Source organism: Manis javanica, chromosome 15 (assembly GCF_040802235.1).
Source record: "Manis javanica isolate MJ-LG chromosome 15, MJ_LKY, whole genome shotgun sequence".
Lineage (NCBI taxonomy): Eukaryota > Metazoa > Chordata > Mammalia > Pholidota > Manidae > Manis > Manis javanica.
In genome coordinates this window covers 55,363,704-55,387,156 of record NC_133170.1, presented here as the reverse complement: position 1 = coordinate 55,387,156, position 23,453 = coordinate 55,363,704, and the positions used below count along the sequence as shown (strand labels likewise).

The 23,453-nt window shown below is 47.4% G+C and overlaps 1 protein-coding gene across 1 annotated transcript in view; it reads right to left on the bottom strand.

Moving 5' to 3' along the window:
* The window catches only part of TRIM71 (tripartite motif containing 71), a 75,204-nt gene extending 55,810 nt beyond the window's left edge, over positions 1–19,394 (bottom strand). The window contains exon 1 of the mRNA XM_073222854.1: positions 16,006–19,394. Within this exon, the coding sequence (XP_073078955.1) occupies positions 16,006–16,857 (852 nt within the window). The 5' untranslated portion in view covers positions 16,858–19,394. The remainder of the gene's footprint in view (positions 1–16,005) is intronic.
* Between the last annotated feature and the right edge of the window lie 4,059 nt (positions 19,395–23,453).

Here is a 23,453-nt window from a genome sequence, read left to right as displayed (position 1 = left end):
GAAAGTTAATAATGTGCAAAATCAAGCTTCAGTCAAGAAAGCAGCAGCACGTCAATGAGACTTCTTGGATTAAAACTGAGTTTGGCTCTGAGCTTCCTGGCAGTCAAGGCAAAATGAGCAACAGCATGCAATTACGCCATCAAAACATCAGTTTGAAAGGGCCAATAGTTTTCCTGGCAGCAAACCCAGACACAGTAAGGGAACCTGTGAATTGCCCTCCTGAGCAGCCACAAATACACACTAGAAACACACAAGTATGACCTGCTCTTGGAAATCTCTGCTGAAATGCTACAGGGACAATCCTTTTCATGCTGGAGAAAAGCAGACACAGGCACCCAGAACCAAGAAGTGTTGCCCCTATTGTGTGTGGAGCAAGTTTCCATAAACTGCACCCTAAAAATCCCTCTTGTAGAAAACCCTGGCAACTACTCTCCGTATACTTCAGGCCCAAACCCCTGAAAAGACAGGAATGAGGGGCTGTAAACAATGAGATACACCACCCCTATAAACACACTGGCTGACGGCGGGCACTGTGACTCCAAGTGTTTGGCAGCAATGGACTGTGAGCTGGGGGCAGGGCTTTCTCCCACGCCTGGGCTGGCTTTGGTTTTTCCAGGGGAGCCTTAGCACCCTGCCCCACCCCTTAGCCAGGATCTGAGGGGTGGTGGGTTGGGGAGGACGGTAAGGAGAATCAGAGAGGTCCTGTTCCGTGCACGGTGTTCTGGTGACAAATGCTGTCACACCCAGGAGGAACCCTGCAACAGGTCCTGAACCCGAATTCAGGCTGGAATCTCAGCCCCGCCTACAAGCTTTAAAAGGAGTGCCAGGAGATTCCATATAAAATACAGCACTGCCCGGTTAAGACCTTCATTTCAGAAAACCAACAATTTTTAGTTATAAAATATGTGTCATATATCATGTGGCACATACTCTTACTTAAAAAAAAAAAGTTTTTGTTTATGAACTGGGCATGTTTATGAACTGAGCTGGAGTTGGCAATGCTGGTCAGGAGAGTTCTGGGGGGTCCTAGTTTGGTGAGGCAAACCTCAGAGAGAGAAACCCCAAACTTTAGGAGAATTATTCACTGGCTTAACATGTTTTTTATGTTTTGCTTAAATGAGTGGACCCGAGTCTTTCGTTTGTGGTTAAGACAAAAGTTAGGTCACCTAATCCAAGCCCAGGGGTGACTGAGCTGGGAGGTGCACCCCCTACCCCCAGTAGAGCCCTGCAAACTCCCCAAGAACAGGGGCAGAAGGCTTCAATGGTGCTAGTAAAGCCTAGGCGATCAACATTCCAGAAGGCAGCCATTCCCGCCCTTCAAGGAGGAACAAAGCCTGGGGAGGAATTCCTGCTGCCCCAAGCATGGGGGGTGGGGTGGTATCCAAACAAAACTGGGCAGAAACCGCCCCCCTGGCACCCCCAGCAAGGGGCCTGAGGAAGCCCACTCCTGCCTGTCAAGTCAGAAGACTAAGAAAGCCCAAGAAGGATGCCATTGCAGATTGAAATGGGACCTTATAAATACCAAATGTAACTCAGAGACTAAGTTCCCAGCCGTGATGGAGTAAAGTTCAAGAGAGAAAAATCTCTAAAGGAAACAGGCCAAAACCTCCGAATTTAATCATTAACTTTTTCTTGAGGGTCTTTCTTTGTGTTCATGTGTGTGCTGGCTTTCACTGTAACCAATGTAAACATTTCAATCCTTCGAAACATAGAAGGTAGGTTTTGTTAGCTTGTTTTTTAAACTATACAGCTCCTGCACCGTAGATGATTCCAGGCAGATTCCAATAGGGGATCCCCAGCAGGACCTTTGGAAGGGGAGAGGAAGTGGGGAATGGAAGTGATGAAAGCAACCTTTCCTCCCTCCCGCCTGCCGCACACCCACTCCCTCCTGTTGACAACACAGTGGATATGATCTTCAGACAGCTTGAAAGGCAGAGGAGAGACTTGGGACTTTCACAGGCTCAGCAAAGAGGTTCTGAGGCCGACTTACACAACTGCAAGGTTCTCTTTTGCTCTGAGGGCAGAGGTGGTTCCAAGAGTAACTGTGTTCCCATGAAAGTCCCTTTTCACCATCCCCAGCCACAGGTTTTAAATGGGGCCCAATAGCTCCCTGGAGCCTGCTGAATGAACTCCGTAAACACTGGTGGAACATTTGCTTTGCAGATAAAGTTCTAATCACCAATGCAATCCTCAGCAAAGTGCTTCTCAACATTTCAAATGCCTAGCTCCTCAAAGGCTCCCACGTCTTTCCTCCTGGGGCTCCACCAGTGGCCCTCTCCCCTCCCCCTGAGCTCCACCCACTAGGCTCCCCTTCCCCATGAAGCCAAGCAATTAAGTTAACTTTTATGCCTTGCAATTGTTTCTTACAGTATCCAATCCTTACTCTGTTCTCGTTCCACACCAGCAGCCTATTTCCTTCGGTAGACTCACTTCCCAGGGGCTCAAGAGCCCATACATGTGTAAGCATTGGGGGAAGTGGAGAGACCCACTCTGAATCCTGTGTCAGGCAGTTAGGGACCACCTACCCCAAAGCAAGGCTCAACGATCAACTTTCTAAAGACCCAACAATTCTACAAACAACAAACGGCCTAAAACCTACTGTAAAGTCCTCAGACGTGGGGATGAGATGTCGTCCAGTGAAAGGCATTCACAGAAGCTGGTCCGTGGCAAAGGAAACGACCCCCTACTCCAAGTGAAATATCCCCTGTAAATTTTAATTTTTGAAAAAGTTCAAAATCAAATAAGGAATAGAAGCTACCAACCTTTCACAACTAACAGACCCCAGGAAGCCTGGAAAGCTGTGAATTTTCTCATAAGTTTTCACTATCAAGAGCCTAGACCTAGACTCCAAGGGCAAGACCTTAGTTTTAGCTTCCGTATTAACACCGGCTGGGGCACAATGCAGGAAGCTGTCACTCTTTGCTTAGACCTTCACTACATACCTTTTTTGAACCGCTAAAATTTAAAAAATATTAATAAGCATATAACACCCACTCAAAAAATAATTTAGTACCTGTAACACGTACCTTGTTCACCACAGTACCCCAAATCCCTGGCTCACTACAGTCCCCCCAAATCCCTGGCCATTCTATTTCACTTTTTATTGATGTAAGGGTTCCCAGAAGGCAACCTATCTTAGTCCTTTGTGTTCTCCGGACAGAGCCAGGCATAAGGCAGATGCTCAATGAAAAGTGGGTTGATTGAACAGAATTCACTTCCACATTTTCCAAGCAATCCTTGAGGAATTTGCCTCCCAGCAGGCATCTGCTCCCTGGAAAACAATGTGCCCTGGCCATTTGCATTGTGGCCCTGAAACAGCAAAAGCTTAAGAAAAAAAGGGCTAGAATCTGGGCCTTCTTGGAGGCTACAATGCCTCAGAGGTAAAGATTTTTTGGGAAGAACTCAAGCACACAGCCAGCCTTGCATAAGCAATAAACCAGGACCTCAGACACTGCAACTTTCCATCATTCAGAGACTCATTCACACCCAAAGCTCTCCTGCTCACTCTAAGTTTCTGTAAATCCTCCCAAGACCCACGACCAGAGTAGCAGGCCAAATTCTCCAGACATCAGCACTAAATGGTACTGCAGCAGAATGCTCTGGGGAGGTAGAAATATTCTGTCTTGATGTGGTGGTAGCACAGATGTGTAAACATCAGAACCCATCAAAATGTGGGCTTAAAAATGAGTGCATTTGATTGTGCCTCGATTATACCTCAAGAAAGATGATGCATAAATGAAGTGGTGGATTGTCTGTCATGTGCCAGATTCATTAAAACACACACACACACACACACAGCAAGAGGTAGAACTCTAGCTACAATAATATAAAACAATTTATTTTCATCAGTGTATGCCTGATTAAATCACAGTCATAAAGATAATGTGGCACAGGCATAGGAAATGCCAACTGATGGTACAATCCAGCACCTTAACAGTAGTTACATCTGGGGAGTGGAATAAGCAGGTTGTATTTCTTGGTTAACTACTTAGCCATTTGCTTGTGTTACAATGACTACTCTTGCAATTAAAAATCCAATGAAGATAAAAACTCAAGTGAAGAACAAGCAACTTTATAACGAAAGCAGGTCTGTGTGGCCCTACCAAGTACACGGCTGCCAGCAAGGAACACAGACTGGCAATGACTGGTGTTTAACAGGCCTAGACCAATGCATGCATTACCACTTAACTGTGGTGAATAAACTGAACATCTGCAGAGAATCTATTTCCTTAACAGCTAGCAAACACTGACAAGATTTTTAAGTGATTTAGTATAAAGCCACAATGCATTAACATTCAACCAACGTTGAAGTGCAAGCCAGTGGGCACTCAGGGGGCAAAGGTCTTAATACCCCCCACTCCCCACCGCCAGCCACCAGCTATATTCCGAAAGGTTTCCCAGAAATGTGAGGTTCAAAGAAAAAGTGGAAATGAGACCATTCACTAACCGGACAGTAGGCTCGTCACTTGTTCCAAATAAAATTCAAACCCACCACATTCTGAAGTGGGATTAAAGACACAACAGAGAGAAAAGTAAGAGACTATCACAAAGCAGACTAAAATTTACAATGCCTACTGAGTTAAACTAAACGGAGGCAAGCCATGGGCTCAAGAAATCCTTCCCACCCACTACACCTTGTGTATTCCCAGGAAGTAAATATGGAGCAGCTGACTGTAATGCCAATTTAATTATACAGGTAGTACACAAATACATCTTTGTTGGTTATCTGTAAAATTTTTAAATATAAATCTCAGTCCTCCTTTCCAAGGTGAATGATCTGGGTTTCTCTCCCAAACCCCTTTCAAAAAACTATGGGTACTTCATAGTTACCCTAAACATCACAAATTGATTTAAGACCCAGGATACGCAGGCCCAGAAACCTTGATAATTCAGGGAGGAAACCCAAATGGTCAATAAGCATACGAAAAGATGCTCCCCCATACAATCATCTCGGAAATGCAGTCAACAACAGGACATGCCCTCTTTTTCCCATTAGACTGGAGGCAAAGAGGACAGTAGGGTAGGAAGAAATGCGGCTGGAGGGAGGTAAGCTCTCTGAGCAAATTAACATTTCAAATGCACCTCTCCAGTGTCCCAGCCATTCCCATGCTGGGGGTGAAGCAAGATCTGCCTCCAGAAGTTACAGGGACACATGGCTGTGCACACTGATGGCGATGGCCAAATGTAGAGAAAATCCAAATAAAGAAAGAGCTAAATTCCACACCATGAACACGAAGTTTGGAACAGCTAGGACCAGCAAGTCGGTACAGGAAAACACGTCTGTGGTTTTAAAACATTTCTATAGGCTTTTGGGGTATGTGTGAATGGTAGTTAAGAGGGTTTTTGGAAGTTACACCTTAAACCAATACATGTTGCACCATCAACTATACTTAAGTTTTTTTGAAAGGGGTTTGGGAGAGAAACCCAGACCATTCATTCACCTTGGAAAGGAGGACTGAGATTTACATTTAAAAATTTTACAGATAACCAACAAAAATGTATTTGTGTACTACCTGTATAATTAAAGCGGCCTTACAGTCAGCTGCTCCACATTTACTTCCTGGGAATACACAAGGTAGCCCTGAGAAAAATCTCAATTTTCCATCATCCAGCAAAGCTGAGGATGGTCAAGAAGGTATGAAAGGTCTCAGATAAATACTCACAGGCTTCTACATATTCAGACAAATTTACAACCCAAAATGACAAGTGCTGTGAAGTCTAAATAAAATGTCAGTTAAAAAAAAAAAAATTCCAGTGTTTGTTGAAGAGCACAAGTTCAAAACAAAATTGTTACCTCTTCTCCCCCATCCTTTTAACCTCTTGTCAAGTGTTTGCAAATGGTCTACAGTTTTTATTAAGCACTCATTCACTTGGGTTCCTCTTTTTTGTTCACTGTGGGCAAACCTGTCTGGCTTCAGCACCAAGAGGTGGGGGGTGAGACCCCTCACACAGCAACAACGTTCTCAAGTGCCGACTGCTCGTCACCAAGCTGAAATGAGAGCCTGGCAGACCTGACAGAGACCTCCAAGTTCGTTTTTTACACATTGGTTCTCTTCAAGTGCTGAAACCACAGTGTTATTTATACCTTGGACAATCTGGGCTTCCCCCCACCATCGTGTTGTTATACAAGCCAACAAACGGATCCAACAGAGCCCGAAACCCTCTCCTCCCAAACCAGGGCTGAACATCCCCCCTCCTCCTCAACTTCATCACTGGATCTTGCATATGGCTTCCTAATTTTATTCCACTTGTTGCTTCTCATGCCTTTTTCTGGTGGAGAATTGGTTTTGGATCCCGACTAGCAAACAAACAAAATACCTTGAAAGTAAGTTCTATGGGGCTAAAGAATAGGCACTAACAAACTAGGCAGCCTGAAATTAAATTCAGATTCTTACGGGGCTCTCTTGTTCCCTGCTGGCATGAGCCAGGAGCTCTTTCCTCTCACTTTATTTCTAAATAAAAACCTGTACCTTGCTCTCCTTAAAAAAAAAAAAAAATACAGATTCTTGCTTGGTTCTGCTGGAGACCCTACACAATCTACAGGGAAACAAGCACTAACGTGGATGCCAAAAACACCAAATGTGAATGAACGCGATCCTTCTTTTGAGAGGGAAACGTTTGTTTTCAAACTTCAAAACGAGCTTCACAAGGTGCCTAGAGCTTTCAGTCAGAGATGCCCAAATGTATTTAGCACCTTTCTCTGCATGTTTTTTGTTACTAACATTTGTATATATAATGAACCACACACAATTTATTTGGTTAGCAAATAACCATCAGTAATGCAAAGATGCTACCAATAAAAAGTAGGCAGTAAGAAAAAAAAGTAGGCAGTAAGTTCAGGTTTTAGACATACCCACTAAGCACACTGTACACCTCAGGATGAATAAGGGTGACAAAATTAGTAGCTATTGCAGCAAGTTCCAATGCTATCTAGAATTTACCACTATTTCTTACTAGCAGAGGGTTTTGCTACTCCTTCATAATTGGTTTCCATTTATCACTATAAATAAACCCTAAACCAACAAACCCTTCTTCTCTGCAAACCTTCAGTTTAAAAGGAGAGACTCTAAACCTTACTTCATCCCACACCACACCACATGGAGGGGATTCTAAGATTCCCCCAAAGCTCCAGATATTTTGGGTGTTTTTTTCCTGCACTCATGTGGCTTTTTAAAAACTCCAATTAAATGGATAATAAAAATTTTCCTCTTAGAATATTCCTCTAAATCCCTGAAAACTGATGAAGCAGCTAACAAAAAAACAAAGGAAATAAAATTCAAGGGAATTTTTCTGAAAGATTACAAATAAAGAGAGCAGAATAGGGATGGCTAGCAGGTGCTTCCACTGGCCCCAAATCAGTCCCTTGCTTTAGATTTCTGAATTTCTTCACTTATGTTCACAATGTTATGTCAGAAAACACTTCATTTGATTCTCAAACCACAAAGGCAGCCCCTAGGACAAACTTGCTGGATCGTCGGAGGGGCTCCTGCACAAGACAGACACCACCAACACTCAGCCCAGCACTGCACATATTCCAGGAATTAAATATGTATATTCCCAATAGCCAAACCCAGGAACACAAGTGCCCCTCTCAACTGGTGAATGTATGAACAGTGGCACGTTCACGCAATGGAAAACTACTCAGCAACAAAAAGGAACTATGAACACCCGAAACCACAGACTCCTCTCCTCTTAAACCCCTTATGCCAAGTGGAAAACACCCCACTCCAAAAGCTTCAATGCTGTATGACTCCATTTCATGACATTCAAAACACAAAATCACAGATAAGACTGGAGAACGAATCAGCAGGGGGCTGAGGCTGGGGGAATGAATGGGGCATGTGGGAGTGATGGAATTGTTCGTGTTTGAGTGTGGTAGTGATCCACTGTGTGCTTACCAACCTACAGAACTGACCACTAAAAGTGGTGAACTTTATGATATGTAAATTACACCTCAATAGGCAAAAACAAATGCTGGAAAAAAATCAAAATAGGAAATCACCAGACCAGAAAAGTCTTCCCTTTCAAGCTAAGGTTATACAGCCTGAGCTGTGGGACAAAGCATGGGGTGGCGGGTAACAAGCAATGCCACAGGCTCAGGAGAGGGACAGGAGGCAAAAAAAGGGGAAGCTCCTTCCTGAGCCTCTCCACTCACTCTCAAGATCCCAGTCCATAAAGGGCTGACCATCTAGCTCAGACCAGACAGATACCCACCTCCATGTACCAACAGCAGCCCCGTTCAGGGATAAGAACCCAATCAAGGCCACTGGGGAAAAACAGCGAATCACTGAATCTCAAAGTAAGCTCCACAAGGAAAGGGATTTGGGGCTATTTTGCTCACTGCTGTTTCACTAGGGCCTCCTACTTTACCAGACCAGTTTTCATAGAAACCTTAGGCATTCACTTCATTTTTACTTAAACCAGTATAAAAGACATAAATAGGTTTGGGAGCAAAAACAGCTGTCTCTCTTGGTAAGCACATAACCCAAATGGTGAGTGGGGTTGCACGTGGCCAGTGCAGCTTGCAAGCAGGACTGGGCAGCAAGCTAGGTTACCAGAGAGTGTAACCACACTGACAGGAAGTTAGTGCTGCTAACTTGGGTTAACTTGGGACTCCTTCTGGTTCTCATTAGTCTGAGGTGTCCCTCATATTTTCATGCAAAGTTTTTCTCAGCTTTACCAGCGGAGTTCCCTGTCAGACTTCAACAATGGGGGATGCTAGAGGGAGAAAGGATTTGCCTGCTTCCTGGGTCACAGCACCAACAGACTTAGCCCAGCAACACTAGGTGCTCCCTGGGCAGCACAATTTCAGTTTGCAGCTAAGGGAGAAATTGGCTCCTTGACCCTCCATGCTACAGGACCGCTCCCAGACACTATTAAAACTTTCTTTACCACATCCACACATTTTTGTCTGTATGTTTTCAGTACAAGCCTACAGATAACCCTAAGAGAGAAGTACCACCCTCTAACATTGATCCTGTAAAGAGGCAGAATGCACAGACCAAAATTTGTGGATGGGGTCTAACACACCATTAAGTACCACTGCCACCTACTCACAATTCTCATTTTTTAAACCATGTTAAGTAGTCATACCAGATCCACATTTAGCAGTAAAATCAAAGCGTGCAGATTTTTTAATACAATAGCATTTTCAAAATTATCCCAATTAAAAAAAAGAATACAAAAAAAGTTCCCAAAACATACTGGCATTTCGGTGGGGGGAGGGGTTGCAGAATTGTAAACTGCCAGTCAAACTTTCCAGAAGAAACAGGTGAAGGATACAGTTGCTGATGGATGTTGAGGAAGGCATAGGGGGTTCGTTTTACTAGCTCTGGTGCCAAAGCCCATTCAGGGTCCCTCAAAATTCTCAGGGTCAGAGCCATAAGGGAGGGCTCCATCTACACAACTGACGTTGCCCCACTTCATTCTTTTTGTGTACACTGCTCTGCTTCATTTATAAGTCCATTAATGTTGATAGAATGTGCTATTCTACAGAATCCTGTTTGGATAAATAATCACAATCAAGATTTATCCTCCTATTCATGACCAAACCGTCCCTTCCCAATATTTACAACTTCAATTTGCTCATCTATTACCAAAAGCAGTAACTTTATCACTAAAGATCACCACCTCCTTAGGGCACCTGTATCGGAAATAGTTTTTGAATAAAATTACACTGGCTGCCAATTTTTGTGCCTACTGATCATTAAACTGGGACCATTATACAGATCCATTAAAAAAAAAGAATCACCTGGTGGGAACTGATGCTCAGATAAAGATCGATTGAGCTGGGGTTAGCAGAAAAGCTAAAGGACAGAACAAAATATTGGCTTGTGCACATAGTGAATGTGTGGCATCTTGCTGCACTGACAGTGACTGCATTGGGGTATGGATGGGAACTTAATAATATGGGTAAATGTAGTAACCACATTGTTTTTTCATGTGAAACGTTCGTAAGAGTATCTATCAATCATACCTTAATAAAAAATTACAGAAAAAAATGTATCATAAAAAAGAGGGGAGTTTAAAAGAGATGTAAAGAGCAATCAAATAAAATGCACGAATGTTGCATGGACCCTAATTTGAACAAACATTTATTTTTTTATGCTGCATTTGTGAGATACTTGGAGTAATGTGACCACTGATTGGCTATTGAATGTAATTAAAAACTGTCATTAATTTTAAATGCAAAAATATATATATACATTGGCCTGTGTGTGCCTTCAGATTACATACGGACCTCCCAAAATCTCAGATGGGTCTGGGTGGGCAATGAAACCCAGAATCGGGGGGTCTTCCCTCCATTTCATTCCACCCTACCTTCACAGCCAACTGTAAGCCAACTACTTACATGAGAGTGGCTAGAGATAGCACCTGAAGAGGGAAAGGATTACACTGGGAAAAGGTTTAAATCAAGTAATTTCAAGCATCAAGAGCCTGCGCTCAGCCCCTAACCTCTCCCAATTTTTGGTTCACAAGTCAGAGTTTTTATCAAAAACAGTCAGTCTGGTTTCAGTCAACCTGGTTTCTGGAAACAGATAAAACCTGAAAAGGAGAAGAAATTAGTACTGAACAAGCACAAGGTCATATCAAATGAAGAGAAAAGCTGGATCAAGCTTTGCCTGGAAAATCACAATACTAGAAAGGTCAAGAGGAGAGACAGGGGAGCACAGCGGTCTGCAATGGGTGGCATCCTGCTCCCTCTAGGCAACTCTAATTATCAGTATCTTTTCTCTTGCTCTATGCCCAAATAATTGGGATGGCAAACAACAGCCCTAGTGAGCCCAGCCTTTTAACTCTCTGTGAATGTTACAGCAGGCGAGAAGAGAAAGCACCACTTTGAGACACCTGAACAGTAGAGTACTTCTCAAACTTTTGCTTACATGTCCCAAAGAATGACACTAAAATGGCTCTTTGTTCACTAAGAAACAATACATCTAAAATAAACCTTGCCCTGTATGAGGAACTGGGAAGGAGAAATAGCAATATATAAATAAGCATGCCTTTTCAGTTAATATCAAAGGATACAAAATCTATTAGGGGTTAAATTTTTGAGCTATAGAATTATCAAGTAAAACGTCTCTTTAATCAGTAAAGCTTAAAAACCCTTTTCTCCTGGCAAACTACTTCTACAAGAGTGTTTTAACCCTCTCACACCCTTGCTTCTAACTTCCCCACCCAGTGCTAACTCCCTTTCTATATATGCACAAAGAATTTTTTAAATGAAAATATAAAAAGCTAAACAGCTATGCTCAAAATTCTACATGTAGGGAGAATTTACTTCATTTTAAGTAATGCTTTAACTACATTTTAATGTTGGTTTTAGCATCCTGAAATGTGAAAAGAACTCTAAAATAAGAGCATTCACAAATAGCTAAAATGGGAGAGAGAGCTGGGGTGGCAAAAGGAAATGTCTCAAAACTTTCAAAATTTCTTTATTCCACATCTATTTAACTGCAAAACATCTGAATCATGAAGGAAGAACCCACAGTAATACAGAACAGACTAAAGTCTGGGAGAAAGTGCCCATTTTCTTCCTAAAATAGCTTCACTGTTTCTAAACAATAGATTCCTAGCACTGTAAATAAAATTCGTAGACCAAAAGCAAGTCTATGCAACCTTTAGAAAGAAAAATCAGTCACAAAAATAACACAACAGAGTTGAATATTCCTATGACTTGGGGTTATGCCTAGGAGGCAACCACTCACCACAAGGTTGCCCAACTAGGCCTAGCCCACTTCCCTGGGACCCATATGTTGATAAAATCTATCCCTGTCCACCTTAATGGCAGAGCTGGTACATTCCTCAGCTCCAAAGTGACTTTTTAGAAGTCCACAAACAGATTACATTCAAGGCTAAGTAATTAAGATATCAATAATATACATTTCTCACCCATATAGTTTCACCAAGCATTTTCTAAATTTAACAGACTTCAATGTACAAACATCTACCTGCTGGAGTGGATTCAAAGCAGCAACCTCCAATAATTTCCAAGGTATGGCAAGTTTGGTTCTCTGGCAAACAGGGCAGAGATATTCATTAAGCAGCCACATATCCACCTAGTCCTATAAAGCTGGTTGAAGAGGGGATACAAAAATACCAGAATGCACATTTCTACTCATTTTTTTTGTCTTACCAGAAAAAAAAAGCCTTTTGTTATAGATTTCATAATTTGCACAGCACCTGCATATAACTTAAAAGCAAACATGCATACACTGGGTATGCATGCCTGAAAAAGCTTAAGACTCTAGGAATGTAGGATAAAATGAATTGCGTCAATACCAGTACAATCCCCAAAAGTAACTTACTCAAAGATACAAGAATTCATTCCACAAGCAGGAAAGCACCATTTTCAAAGTCGTTTGTGGTTGATTTTTGGAGAGTGATTCCTGGGAAAGGTTAAGTCCCCAAGCCTAGGAGGGATCAATCAATATTCAGGGTCAAACTGGGTTGGAATTCTAGAATTTATCTTCCCAGGCAGCCTTTTTTTTTTTTTAAAGCCCAACACAGGCTCTGAATATAAACTTTACCAGCCCCTGCCCCCCGTATTCCATCCGGGAGACTCAGGAAAATCCCGCCCCCTGGCCTGCCTACTGGAAACATTGCCATCCTCGGGCTGGGCGGGACGGTCTAAAATGTTTCCCTGGGCCGAAGATGGCAACTGTGTCAACCCCGGCGAGCGCCCACCGCCAGGGCCTTTCCGGGAACCGGAACAAACTCAGACCCCACTGGCTCCCCGCTATTTACAGAATCCCAATGCCCAGCCCTTTAATACACGACACACACCCTGGCCTCCCCCGACATTTCTGCTCCCAATGTCTCCCCCAAGGCAGCAGCAAGGGCTCACATCCTGAGCCGGTAACACAACATTGAAGAGCAGCCTGTGCCTGGCAGGAGCAGCCCTTGCCTCGCTTACCTCCTGGACCTCATCAGCCAACCGCGCGTGGACCCTTCCCGGGGGGGGGCGCGGGAAGGAGCCCAGGGAGGGCCGGTGGCGGGGAGCGGACCCTTCTCGGGGGGGGGGCGGCGCGCAGGTAGGGGCCCAGGGCGGACCGGGGGTGGGGCGGAAGCGGATCCTTCCCGGGGGGGGGGGGCAGGGAGGGGCCCAGGGCGGGCCGGAGCAGTGGGGGGATGGGGAGCAGACCCCTCCCGGGGCGTACCGGGGCAGTGGGGGGTGGGGCAGCGAACCCCTTCTGGGGGGCGCACGGAGGGGCCCAGGGCGGGCCGGCGAGGGCGCGGACCCTTCCCGGGCCTTCTCTCTTGCCTCTCCCAGGCCCTAAATCCCACCCAGAATGTTCGCCGGGTCTGCAGGCCTTTTCAACTGACCATCGAGACACCAAACTATCCAAAAAGCCCAATTACGTTGTCTCCATGAGCTAATTATGAGATCGGGAGGAAACAACTCTTTATCATTTCGTTGGAAAATCCAACTCCCTCTTACTTTGAAGTTACATTTTGAATGAAGAACTCAAAACACTACCAATCCTGAGGCGCCGTTTCCGGGGAGTGAGGGGGGTAGGGGTTAAGGAAAGCGATCTTGGGGCCAGGACGTTAAGGCTGCCTCCCGCACCCCTGGGGGCCCACTGTTGGAAGCACTGTAACAGCAAAGAGAAAAGCTTGGGTCCGGGCCTCCTTCCCAAGGTCAGGTGTCTTAAGGCAAGGACGCCCTTAATTATTTAATGGAGCCTGTTGGCACCGGAGACAGGTCCGTAAAAGCAGCACATGCGAGAAACCGAGGTAGACTGTATATTCAGAAATATAGGTGGATGCAGGCTTTCAGTGTATCACAACTGAAGAAGAGAGAGCACCCTCACCTTCCTCTGTGCCCTGAGCTCCCATTCCAGGCAAGAAGTGCACGGCCTTTTGAAGGAACAATAGTCCAAAACTGTTAAATCAACTCCTTGTAAAGAAAAACGGCTCATTTAACCCACGGGGCACCCTATATGAGCCTGGTGCTTTCCTTCCCCACACTTGAGTCCTCTATTCACAGCACTAGTTTGTCACCTTAAAATTCAAATGGCCTAAAAGCGTCTAACCCCAGAATGAGTCTAAAAATTAGCTTCCAAGCTTTCTTCTTCAAACGAAAGCCTAGGGAGGGAAAGTAGAATTTGGTTCAAACCTGACCATGTTTGGAAATATTTCATGTTTCCAAAGGACATTTAACTTAACAATGTAATACCTTAATTTTTTTTGCCAAGCAACTTCAACCTAGCATCGCACATGTTAAAAAGTTAACTTCCAGGACACCCAGGTACCTCCCAAGATGAGGGGGGAGGTTGCCTTCTCTCTTTACACTCCTCTACACCGTTTGAATAGTTTGATAATTTAAGAAGTGTAGAAACATTTTACAAGTTCGGCCAACACAGAGCATCCACTGTTTTTGCCCAAATAAAACCTTCGTGGATCTTTAACTGGGGATATAAAGAAAACCTGACATTTAAACTCAATTGCTGGGAGGGAGGGTTCCGTCAGCGTCCCTCCCAGGAGGAAAAACGTGGCCAGTGAATTTTGGCTCCATCTTTCCATTCCTAGGATTCAGACTGGGAGCTCAATCATTCATCTTTATAAAAATGAAGAAAGAACACACTAGCAACATTTGAATGTGAAAATAAACTTTTAAGATGAGTCCATTCAAAGCTTTAAACACTAAGTAAAGCACTAAGTGCCCCCTAGCTTCATACCTGGAAGAACATTTTTTAAACGAGGCGCCCAAAACAAGTAGATGAGAAATTCAACTTTTTCCCAGTAGAAGCCACAGCCAAAGGCCATCGGCAATAGCTCCGCCCTCCTCCCCAAATTAACAGGTTGGGAGCAGAAAAGGCTGCGCAGTGCAAGCCTCAGCCGTGCTCGGAACCAACGCTGCCATTCCATCTCGCAGCAACTCCCACTAGAATTTTTAAAGCTGCTGCCATCTCCTGCTTTCCCAATGCAAAGACCACATTTATTAAACACACCAAATCCCACGGGACTACAGGTAGCTCGCAAAGTCACCAACCCTCGGCAGAACCTGCTCCTCAAATTTCTGACCCCTTCCTGTAATAGGGACGGGTGAGTGGAAAGTGTCACGCGGTGTGAAAAGCAATAACGGTTTATTCGACAGGCAGCAGGGAAATCAAGCCCAAAAGCTGTTGTGTACCCTGGGTTCGAGTCGCGTACACATGTCTGCTTTCCACAAGGCAGATTGGGGCGGGGACACCCAACCAGGTAAACTGGTTCCGGTAAAGATCGAAGCCGCAGCTGAAGGGGGCAGCCCAAGGCTCCCAGATGGCTGAGGGCAATGGGCAAGGTCCCCCGACTGCGCTTCCCTCACAAGGACGCACGCGGAAGACTGGTCTCCACAAACACACGCGTTCCTAACCCACCCGCAGGCAGCTTCCTGGCTCACGCCCTAGCCCAGAACAATCTACGTGTCTTAGAAACAAACAAGAGAAAATAAAAGGAGAGCCCTCAGCACGTTGGGGAAGCCTCCGCTGCGCCCGCAGGAAACCACATCTATATAGGGACACAACACACACACACACTTCCATGTCGGTTGTCTTAACATGCACGTTTTATGCAAAAGAAATGGGGAAATACAGTCCCCGAAGGGGCGGAGGTGTCCTCAAACCCCGGCAACCATCGGGGAACGAGGGAAAACACGCACTTAGACCAGATCCACAGAGACACACATCCATTCTCCTCCCGCTGCACTGGACACAACGGTTGCCACGTTTGCCACACAGAGAATTAGATACGTAAAAAGGAGGGACTCCCACGCCTCCAACTTCTGGGATCCGTCGGGTCCCAAACACAGAAGCCATACGTTCTACACACAGACTTCCCCACGTCATGATCCACAGTGACAGCTGCCACGTAATTAAAGGAACACCTCGAAATCCAAAAAGGACCCCCTCCCCCCCACGCTTTGGGACCGGTCCGGAGGACGGGCCTTCGTGGGTACCCGCAGTGACCCGGCGGCCAACACCCCCCCGCCCGGGGTGGCTCCCTCGGTGCGCCCACACTCACCTCGTCGTCGTGGTGCTGGCAGAAGCCGAGGCGCTCGGGGAACACCGAAAGAATGGAGAAGGGCGCGCCGGAGAAGGGCTGCCCGAGCCCGAGCTGCTGCGCCGCGGCGGCGGCGGCGGCGGCGGGGCCCGGAGGGCCGCGCTCGATGTAGTGGTCTTTGGTGAGGCGCACGCGCTGGTGCGCGCGGACACAGTTGTCGCACAGGTGCTCCTGGCAATCGAGGCAGCGCGACGAAGCCGCGTTGCCCTCGTCGCAGGAGCTGCAGCCATGAGGCCGACGCAATAGCAGCGCCGACGGAGATGCCGCCGGGGCTCCGGGGGCAGAGCGGGAGGGCGCGGGAGGCGGCGGCGCCTGCGGGAGCGGCGGCGGCGCTGAGGCAGCCGCTCGCGGGTGCGCGGGGTGGCGGTGGTTGCTGTGGCCGCCCGCACCCGCGGGGGCGCCGGCACGCCCGTTCTTAGGCGTCGGCTCATCGGCCGTGGCCACCACGGCGTCGAGCAGGTTGCTGAGCAGGAAGGCAGACGAGGGCAGTGCGTCCATGCCTGCCGCCTCGGACAGCACCACTTTCTGGTCGCACACCGGGCAGCGCAGTTTGAGTGGCTCTCCTGGCGCGCTGCCGCCCGCCGCCGGCAGCCGGTGCGCCTCGAGGCACGGGCGGCAGAAGGCGTGCAGGCAGGGCAGGACGTGCAGGCGACGCGCCGCGGCTCCGGGGCCCCCGCCGCCCCCGCCCGACGACGTGGACGTCTGCGAGGACGACGACGACGCGGACGAGTTGGAGGAGAGCGGCGCCGGCGAGCCGCACATCTCCTTACACAGCAGGCAGATCTGGAAGTCGGTCTCAGGGAACGAAGCCATTTGCAAGCGGGTCCGGAGGAGGGAGGAGACCGGGGAGGAAGAGGAGGAGGAGGAGAGAGCGGACGAGGTGGAGGGGGAGGGAGCCGCCGACTCACTCAGCAAAAGGCATCGATTAGGCCAGGCCTGCAATCCGGGAGTCGGCACCGGAGCGGCGCAGCTCGCCCGCTGCCACCCCCGACGCTGCGGGCATTAAATGCCACTGTCCAGAGGCGACAGAGATTCCTCCCGGAGGACGTGGGGGCTGCGTGCCTCCCAAAGCGGGAGCGCCCGAACAAGTCCCGACACGCGACGAGCGAGCGGGCGCAGGGAGGTCAGAGGGCTCCCTGGAGCAGCTGGAGCTTAGCTTCTCGGTAGCCGTCTCGCTAACCGAAGGAAGGCCCCCAAAGCGGAGTCCGCTGTGCAATCCCAGTTGCAGCGGGAGAAGCAGAATTTGGTTCGACGAGTGTTTGGTGTGTTGCTTTTCTCTGGCCAGATTTACTTCGTCTCTTCTTGGGAGAGGTAGACTCCCCAAAGTAGTAACGGCGTGTGCAGCGCGACACCAAGTCCGTGTCCCGCCGCGCGACGCCGGCCGCCCCGGCGCATGACGCGGCGGCCAGGGGCTCCCGGGTGGCCCGGCTTGCTGTGCTCGGGGCTGGGCTCTCGGCGGGCGCGGCCTCCCCTGCAGGGCGCTGGGCCCTGCCGCAGCTGTAGCTCGTAGGGGCCCGGGTCGGGCCGCACGCGTGTAGTACGCACGCGCACCCCACGCGCCTCGCCTCTCCCGCGCGCCCGCCGATCCCCGCCGCGGCTGCCGGCGCTTAACACGCACGCGCGCCCCGCGCGGTCCGGGGCCCTCGCGCCCCCGCCCCGCCGGGCCCGGGCGCCTCCCGCGCGCTCCTTCCCCTCGGGTTCAGCAGCGCTGCAGCGCGGGGCCGCAGGTCCCCGCGGGCCGCCCTGAATTATTCATCGGCAGGAAGATATTAGATGTACCCGCTGCCCGCTCCGCGCGAGCCGTCGTGCAATGCTATCCGAGCTCCGCGCGCGCCCCGCGCCCCTCCTCCTCTTCACGTCCGTCCTCTCTGAAACCTTGGCAGCGAAGGGGGATCACATTTCCTTTGTCATCGGGCCATTTCGCCCTCGCCTTGGTCCCCCCTCCGGTCCCGAGTTGCAGGGACGGAGCCTTCTCCGGGGCGCGCTGGAATCAGTGGAACCGGCAACGGCCCAGAGCGGTGAGCTGGGAAGCCGCGTGGCCAACAACGCCGGCCCGCGCCCGCTTCATCTTCCTTCTGAAGCGCGTCACCGAGCAGGACTCGGGTGGCCCGGGCCGCGCCGCGCCTACCCGCCTTCGCTCGCGCCGGGCGCTCTGGTCTCCTGGGGCTTTGCTCAACTCCCCCAATTCGGGTTGCGGGCGTGCACGCGCGCGCGTGCCCCCTCTTTCTCCGGTTTGCCGCCTCTTCCTCCTCCGTCCCCTCCTCCTCCTCCTCCTCCTCCTCTCAGAACGCTGGTTATTGGGACTGATCGGAATTCGGAATCCTTTTAATCTCTAAAGGAGCAAACTCACTTCCGCCCGAGTGCTGGGAGGGGGCTGGGGGAGGGGACACAGGGCAGGGGGTTCCAGGCAAACAGGAAACATTAGCCCTCTCGGCACGGCTCGCTTTGTGTGCTCCCTCCTCCCTTCTCCCTCCAACCTCCTCCCTCCTCCGGGCCGCTAGGGAGATGAACGCCCCCAGGCTTCAGTGTGACGACCTTTGAAACCTTCTGAGCGAGGAGCTGAGAGCGACTCTTCCGTTTATTTAAAAAAGAAAAGATTTCATTCTGAAACCTGGTTCAACAGAAGCTGCTATCCACTGCCCGTGAGATTTGGGTTTCCCTCCACCTTTTTTTTTTTTCTCCTGCGTTCTCTTAAGGACTCTGCCTAATCTGTGAGCAACACCAAAACATCAAACAATTGTGTGCAGTTGGATACGTGGAATTAAACGAATATAATTCTGATCTGCGGGAGGGGCCAGTTTCCTTTTGAGCTTTAATGAGAGGGTGGAAGCAGAGAGCAGCTGGTCCGGGGAGGCTAGCCGGGTGACGGCCCGCGGCCATCTGGGTGGTGCCCGAGGCTGCTTGGGCCTCTGGGAGAAGAACTTTCTTGGCGCTGGAAAAAGACTGATTGGAAGTGCGGAGAAGGCCACACACCAAGATTTAGAGAGTATCTGGTCTGGAGGCCAGAGGGTGGAAAAATTTGTCCCCCTATTAACACTATCAAGCTGCTAGTGACATCTCTAGTCCTACTTATGCCGGCAACAACCTGGATCAATCGCAAAAACATCATGTTAGGAGAAAGAAGCCAAACAAAATTTGAGTTCATACTAGGTGATAACTGAAAATTCTAGAATGGGCAAAACTAAGCTATGGTGATAGGAAAAGTACCTTTGGGTTTGAGGGAGTGTTGACCTCGAAGGGCATGCGGGGACCTGGGGGAATGAAATAGGAATGCATTGGTGTGTGCATTTGTCAAAACTTGCTGTGCAAAAGTTCACTGTGTGTAAATATAGTTCAATAAAAAGAAAAAACTGGTGTCCTACCTGAACAACCATACCTCCATCGTAAAGATGCAAAAGTATATCAACAGCTCCAGCTCCTCCTCTGAATTTCCTCACCAGCATTCAGGGAGTTTTCCAGGGAAAAATCAATCTTGGAAAGAGCCCTTTAGTCAACCTTGCTAGGCAAATGCGCTGAAGGCCCCAGGCTGCAGAAATACCTCCCAAACAAAGCCAGTGTGGGGCCCAAGTGCTGCTCTGCCATGGGGAAGGCTTCCAGGTCGAGGAAGAGCCTGGCAGTGCCACTAGGAAGGCTCAGGTCCTCAGCTCCTGAAGCGAGTCCAAGCCCAGGGAACATTCCCTGAGATGTGTGAGGAGTGCAACAATTATTTATCAAAATCAAAACATGTCAGTTATCTCAATAAAACAGGAAGAAAAAAAAAGTGCTCTTTTGCCAGTGAAAAAGAAGTAAATACTTTATACTTTAAAAATTAGAGAGGAGCTTCTAATGCTACCATCTATGGCCAATGTGAGTTTCCGCCATATTTAAGACCTACCGGTAAATATGTACACTCACACTTGAATCTACCCTACACCATACGGACCTTGCTCCAGAGGTGGTGTACGCATTGGTTTGGTTTGGTTTCTTTTCCTTTCTTTGATTGTTTTTATTTCATTTTTTAATTTTTAAACAAAAAGCAAGAGGAAAACAGATGCGGAAAGAAAGATGACCCCAGAGGGTCAGAAAAGGGATGGGTCAGCCCTGTTGTCCCCCTGTAGGTTGGCCCCACCCACAAGCATCTAAAAGGGCTAAAAAAAAAAAAACCGGGGTGGGGTGGGGGGGAGGCGTGAGGGAGGGGGTAAAAGGCTCAACAGTCCTCCGGGTCCTAAAGCTCTAAAATAATATTGCAAGTGGAGAACAGAGATGAAAGGTCAGCTGACATGGAGGAGCAGGAAGGCTGTAACTCCAGAAAGAGGAATCAAACTTGACAGCGGTTGGTGGGTTAGTTTCCTGGGGACAATTGCACAGAATAAGTCAAAAAGAAAAGAAAGAAAGAGAAGAAAATGCGTTTTGATTTCACGTCGTGAAATAGCTTCCTTTTCTTTCGAGAATTGACAGGACATTGCCAGGAAACAGGGCTGCCATGTAAATTGTTAAATTAGCACATGCCTGATTTCCATTCAGACAGTTTACCATAGGAGAGAAGTCTTCAAAGCAGCTAATTTAACCCCAATTGTATAGAAATAGTTATGAGTTTTTTAACATATGGTATAGTGAGAAAGAACGAATTAGGATTATATGCAAATGAGGCTCTACCTAATGCGAGAAAAGGCATTAGGACAGTCCCCAGCTATAAATGTGCATTAAATTTTTCATTGCCATCCTGGCTAATAAACACCCTTTCTTAGCAAGGGAGAAGCAAGTAGCCTTCCAGTTCTCCCCAACTATCTAACATTGGAAAGGAGTATGTATATATATATATATATATATATATATATATATATATATATATACATGCCTTCTGGAATCCTGAAAATAAATCATTTGTGTTTTAATAAGTAACCATTTTTTAAAAGAAACCAGTCCTAAAATTATTCAGGCAGTAAATCTGTATTCCTTCTCAAATTCGTCTGTAACCCTATCTCATTTTCAAAGATGACACTAGCCCCTGCCGCTCTCCCCGACCTGGAATTGGAGTTTAGGTGACATTCCCATCAGAGCAACTTTGCTTCAGCTTTTTCCATCTGATCCTCTAATTAAATATTTGATGCACCCACTTGTTGTGATGTCATAATTGCACCTTTCACCATCGTCTTCTGAGTGCATGCCCATAATTTTTAAATACATAAATCACCAGAGTATCCTTTTTAAACATTAAGCAAACACTACATCACAATTATTGTTTGAACCAATGAGGGGTGGAGGTCGCGGATTACCAGCCTAACGCGACCATTGAATCATTGCCTGCATCCTGCCAGTTGAGGGCGGATGGAGTTCTACACACCAAACTCTTGACTCTACCCTGACTCCGGCCTGAAAATAATTAACAAGTGTGTCAGCGGCTTTCAACAACCCGGAGTTCAGAACGGGAGCAGGTCAGATGAAATAATGTAAGCTCTAGTCACCTAGAACTTTACTGACTACAGTAGAGAAACTTGAACTGCACATATGTTGTAAAGTCAACATCCAGCTTTGGTAGTTAAAAGCAGTTCAGAGCTCAGCTCTGGTTATACCCAGCGCCACCACTCAACTGTGTGACCTTAGGCTGGTTACTTAACCTCTCTGTGCCTCAAATTTCTCATGCCTATGACAGGACTGGTACAAGTACCTAGCTCATTAGGATTAAATGTTCCACTAAATGTACAGTGCTCAGTATATCAGAATCATATGTAAGTACTGGAGCATACATTTTAATATTAGCCTTTTGTTTTTATTACCATTACTTGGCAGAGTGGTTTGCAAACTGCCTGCCTACCCCTTAAAGGGGTTGTTGCCTGGTCACTACCTCCACTGGACCTCACATCCCCTCCAGAATAGAGCTACCATCTGCCTCCTGTCACTCAGCTCAAGACCCCAGTGACTGCCTCTAGCCGCCATGTTTAACCTACACTCTTAGCCTTGATTTCTAAAATGAAACGTCTTTCATAACAAGGAGGCAAACAACTATAAGTTGATTTTAAAATAAATATTGCAGAAAACCAAAAGACATATGAATCAGTACATACTGTTAAGGCTGACCAGTTCGTCCTCCAAATGCGCTCTCATTTTGTAGCTGAAAGATGATGCCATTTAAGCTAGCCCTGCTTCAGCCTACCCCTGACCCTCCCTCATTCCACCAGCTCCAGATTTCAAGGGCTCCCTCTGGCTTTAAAAAGTTAACTCAAACTGCTTAACCTGGTGGCCCAGGGCCTCTCTGTTCTGTCCCAAATCTCCCTTTCCATAACTGCTCTGCACAAGCCCTGCCCACCACCCACATACAACCAAACTCAACTGCTCAGGACCCATCATGTCTTCTGCCTGGGCTGTTCTGACCCAGCCTCTCCCAGTTTCCAGGGCTTTCATGAGGTGGGCTCTACCACCCCTGCCCCAGAGTCTGGCTGGCAGGAAGCTGCTTTGGCCAAAAGAGTATGGCAGAAGTGAGCCTCTGCCCCATATTTAAGAGAACTGGCACCTTCCCCTTGGCCTCTTGAAGCCTGAGCCACCACATAAGAAGGCTGACATCCCTCCTGGAGAGATCACACGGAGAAGGAAAGGGGCCCTTTTGAGCCAGCCTCCCAGCCAACCCTGCCAAGGTGTCAGACATGAATGAAGCCATCTCGGGTCCTCCACACCATCCCAGCCTGAATGCCAGCAAGCCAGTGCCACGGGACATCACTCAGCTGAGCCAGCTGGAATTCCTGATCCACAAAATTTTGAAATACAATGAAATGTGGTTGTTGTTTTCAGCCACTAAATTTTGGGGTCCTTTGTTACTCAGCAATAGCGAACTGGGATACATCCACTCTGACCTTCTTTATATTCTCTACCAGATTAATGCCCCTAAGGCTCTTTCTTTTAAATAAGATAAGTGACATGCAATAAATTGCACATATTTAAAGTACACAATTTGATAAGCTTTGATAAATGGATACCCCCATAAAACCATCACCCCACCAAGAGAATGAATATATTTCACCTCCAAAAGTTTTCTGGGGCCCCTTGAAAATCCCTCCATTCACCCTTTCCCCAGACAACCATGGTTTGCTTTCTATCACTGTACATCAGTATTTGCATTTTCTAGGGTTTTATATAAATGGAACCATACAATATGTATTCTTTTGTACAATTTGTACTTTTTTGGGGGGAGGCTCTGGCTTCTTTCATTCAGCCATGAGATTCATCCATGTTTTTGCATGGATCAGTAATTTGTTTCTTTTCATCGCTGAGTAGCATTGCGCAGTACAGATGCCCTACAGTTTGCTGATCCATTCACCTGTGCTGGTCATCTGGGTTGTTTTCAAGTTTTAGCTACTACAAATAAAGACGCTATGACATTCACATCCAAGTCTTTGTCTAAACAAGTGTATCTTTTCACTTGGAAAAATACCTGC